Below are 4,501 nucleotides of genomic sequence, written 5' to 3' on the forward strand. Positions count from 1 at the left end.
CCCTGAGGTATCACTTGGCATAGAGCAAACATTCGTTATCAAGATCAAAGAGGAAAATTGACCACCACATCTCTTGCACTACCAATTAGAAGCATCTTGCATCTATGCAAAGCTCTAAACTAGGTGCAACCAATTATTCAAAACCAAAAGTGCACATGTCACATGCGTAATTCATTAACATTAATTGCTTTCGAGGTGAAAGGCTGAAAAGTGGTAAGACCTCTCCTCGGATTCGTGTGAAATCTGCATTTATTTGTCGCGGTTAGGGATTACATTAAGTAGAGTTTAACAAATTGTCCATAAAGCATTTTTCATAAAACCTCCAACCAAATTCCTGTAGTCAAATACTGCGAACATGATCAGATTTCGTTCTCAATCGAGGCTGGGAAAGAAACTCATGTATCAACTCGGTGCTGCTGTAGCGTTCTCATTTTACACTATTAGGGAAATAATCAAACCAACGGCGTCGCGCGGAACATGTCCTAAATCAATTTATGGCAAATAACCGCACCAAACTGTGCCATAAATAAAGACAGCCAATTCTGTCAGTAAAAAGCGCTGTAGGTTGATCATGGACCGCGCGGAGCTACACATTCGGTTCTCTTGAGCGAGGGTCAAAGTGGTCAAAAAATCAAACCGTGACAATAAAATGCCGACTGCAGTCGCCGACATTCCGCTGAGAATCTGGCAGAGAATGTGGCAGGAAATATTTGAAGAGGCAAAGCTAACTTACGCAAATGTCGGATCCTTTAACAAATAAGAAAGCAAAACAGTGTCGACAAATGAGCTAGGGTACATTTAAACCTTAAAAAGGTGTAAAAGTTTTAACTGAATGCAAGAATCTCTTAACTTCCTTTCCTCAAAGGAGGTAAACCTGAGGTAGTGAGTTAGGCGTGAAGGTTAAGTGTACTTTATTGCTGACTTAGATAGCCGTTTACAATCAAAGCGAACTAAGTAGCTAAGCAGAATAGTGATTTGTAGGTCTGAGTAAATAAGTGTGGAAATCCAGCGAAAATAAAAAGAGTACTACAGAACAAATGCTTAAGTGACAACAACACATTCTAATGGAAAAAAGAGCGGTAAGTGATGATTGATCTCACCAGAAAGCTGATGAAAAACTCACCAAAACCTCCGACGCTACATCTTTCGCCATCATAATGCTCTCTACGACAGCAATAGAGAACATAGATGCTTCCACCTCTCTTCAAGCTAATTTAGATAAAATACGAAAATGGGCATGCTAAAAAGAACTTACAAACGCCAAGATTTTAATCCAGTACGAAGCCTATACAAACAACAGCCATGCCAACGGCTCCAAGAAGTAGCTTTCTGCTTTAAAGAAGAAAGAAAGAAAAGCAACTACAAATATGAGGAAGACTTCGCCTCACGTCTTACAAGTCAAACTAGTCAAGTAAACATACCTTGAAATGTGCAAAGATAACAAGGACACCGTACGAGCAGGCTGACTCAAAATAACGATGCGCTACCTACGGCATCAAGAACCACGATCCCTCGAGCAGCCAAAGAACACGCAACTGGAATCAAATGAGGCGTTTCTGTGCCGATGTTAGAATGTTTTCTTCGTCAACGTATGTGAACATAAAACAATTTTTAATGCAGTCAAACCAAAATTTTTTTATGTACACTTATTTTTGCATTATTGGGAACCTTTTATTTAATGCAAGTAACGTCAAATTTAATAGTTTGCAAGTCACTAGCACTTCAAAAAAATTTTATAAATGCAATTTTTATCATATAAAAACACAAAAGACCCTCTATTATTTAATGCTCTCTAGTTATAATGAATTAGTTGTTTTTTGGGCATGCATTCGGTAATCTCGGCGTTTGCTCGCGTTTTCTGGTAGGTGTTGGGAAGACTTTAGTATTATTTTGCCTCTTGAAATGCAGCACCCTTTTTTCTTAAGTAGAAATTAATGGCAACAGCCTGATTGTTGCAGTAGCGCAGACATTTGTTCAGATGTGGCGGTAAGGTTACAAGGTTGCCAAATGATGGCTACTTCGGTCAACAGACATTCCTTGAGCAGATTTGCATCGTATGTAGTGCACGGATCTGCATTCAATGGTCGCGACTTTTTTGAGGATATATGTTACCTGTCACATTTTTTCAGCGGTTGAAGAGGGAAATTTGCTTTTTGCTTTTGCGACTGTCACTTGCATACTTTTTGGCCACCATGGTATTAGTTTATGTGACTTGCTACTTTTGGCTAATGTTTCATCCTAATATGTACTTGTTAACCATTTGCTGATCCCGAGTTACCATTGAGTTTGCTCTGGATATGCAAATGCCCTCGCGCCCAGTACAATGCTTTGCGTGTAAATGGAGCACTTCCGTCTATTGATATTTCATCAATCTGTAGCCGAGGGCAAAGCCTCTGCCCTCACGCATTTAATGGGTTGGATTAAAGATACTAATTTTGGTGATGATGTGGTCTCTTTTTTAGTAACTGGTTGCTTAACTGGTAGGACTTGTTAGTTTTCACCCTCATCACTATTTATATAACTGCGAATGAAAAGGAATAAGGACGTTAGCATTAACTATAGTTTAACTGGGGTGCATTTCAGAGGAAAGAGGATGCGCGTGTGCGTGAATCGCTTAGATGATTGCACATCTAAACTGGCATCGGGGGCATTAATCGGATTGTTGGACACATTTTGTGGGACTCTCACCATCTATGCTTATCCGAAAGTTGGGATGGGTTATGATACTGTGTTACAAATCCTTATAATCGCATTGGGAAATACTATAGCATATCTCATGTTTCTTTGATAATTAAAATGGCATACTGATTGTTTTAATGACAGTGCTGTCACCTTCCCTTTAAAGCCTGATCAGTACTCCAGTTAGCAATAAGTGCTGGTGTTCTAATGATCGTCAACAGAAGCGGTTGCTAATCTTTTGGTTTTTTTTTCATTTAAATTGACATAGGAGATGAGAAAACGTTGGAATACGCCAGGACGGTGACGACATTGTAAAGTTGTCTCAACGCATTAGAGTCCTCGTGGTGGGCCTCGTCGAGAATAGTCGCTGAGGTGGATGCCGATGGAGCTGTAAGACTTACTGTGAAGCGGCGAAAATGGAAGTCATGGTCGCGACAGGCGGAGAGAGTTTGAACAGCTTTTTCACAGATGCACACCACATCGTAACCCTCACCAAGGGGTTGAGAACTAATGCAGCTGCAGTGATTTCAGCAGGCTGAATTGGGTTAGGGGATCTCCACCGTCTTGAGGTAAGGCTCGATTCCGAACTCTCTTAACACCATCAGGTGATTACGTGGAGTTGGATGTTGGGATGAAATGTTTTTCCCGTTAGTGGGAAGTCAATATAGGGCCAACAGCTTCTAACTTGGGTTAGTATAGGAAAATTTGCCATATTTTAATTAAAGCAACACTGTGAAGCATATTATTCCGCGGTTCTCGAGGACATTACTTGCTTTTCCTTAACTCTTACAGGTAATCTTGCAATCGTCTTAGCTAATAAACTACTGCCTAATTCAAACACCGTTTCCTCCTTTTTTATCAATTGTGAAGTCACCCAACAAAAATGTTGATTTTGCCAAGCATATTCGCCTGCTTGGTTTACTTCATTGCATTCATATACATTTTACTTGTGTAGTCTACTGAGTGGAGGCAGTCAAAAATGCTCCATTTTGTTTCACCTCTCCAAGTTAGAGTGCTCAGCATGGGCTTTTTGGAGATTCACATATACTTGATTTGCAAATCTTCTTCGATTGACACGTCATGTCGCGATTTCGCCATTTCTACTGTTTGAAACTTCGCAACACAGTGGGAAACGCTGACTTACGCAAAGTTGTTGTCTTTCAGTCCTCGCTTTTATCGACTTCTGTAGTGGATTCAACTGTTAGATCCCAAGAGGCGGCTGTCAGTTGTGAATGTGTCTGAAGGAAGTGCTACATCTAACTTTAGTGCCTTCTTGCCATAATTGTTTGCCATTTTACCCGTTTCTGGATGTTTTTGACAAAACCCCACTTAAGGGAAATTGTTTGGGCTCAGTGGGAGGACTCACACCTTTTGCTGGGATTAGGACTCCTTCACTGTTCTCACTGTCAGCTCGGGAGAGGGATGATTCCACCATCCCTGCAGTTCCAACCTGAACTGATGAGGCAGCTCTTAGCTTTCACCTCCACTGAAGCCTTGGACCTCGACTCAACGACAAGTGAGCAAATCTATCTCCATTTTCGTCGATACTTCCGGCCTTAATTTAGAGGCTATGGATTGCGGCAGCTTCCAATTTGGCACCCACTTACCTACTTATAAATAATTAAATAAATAAACCGCATCTGCGGCATTATTACCACCATTGTCATCATTCACTCCTTTCGACCTTTTACGTTGGCGGTGCCGCAGTGGAATTGACACACACCCCTGTAGGTTGCACTCATCTTCCCCTATTCTCGCATTTAAACCCCATTTCCCTTCCCTTCATTATTACCATCTCACCCCGGAGTTAAAACTATTCTTA

The 4,501-nt window shown here is 41.0% G+C and overlaps 1 protein-coding gene across 1 annotated transcript; it reads left to right on the top strand. All coding sequences in view use genetic code 11, as the record gives it.

The window, feature by feature from the left end:
• Positions 1–2,338: 2,338 nt before the first annotated feature.
• EGR_06435 (hypothetical protein) lies at positions 2,339–3,569 on the top strand (the record flags this gene model as incomplete). The annotated part of the gene is made up of 2 exons (XM_024495684.1): positions 2,339–2,480; positions 3,472–3,569. 2 exons carry the CDS (start codon positions 2,339–2,341, stop codon positions 3,567–3,569), a joined length of 240 nt encoding a protein of 79 aa, XP_024349960.1.
• Between the last annotated feature and the right edge of the window lie 932 nt (positions 3,570–4,501).

This window comes from Echinococcus granulosus, assembly GCF_000524195.1.
Source record: "Echinococcus granulosus chromosome Unknown EG_S00056, whole genome shotgun sequence".
NCBI classification, from domain to species: Eukaryota; Metazoa; Platyhelminthes; class Cestoda; order Cyclophyllidea; family Taeniidae; genus Echinococcus; species Echinococcus granulosus.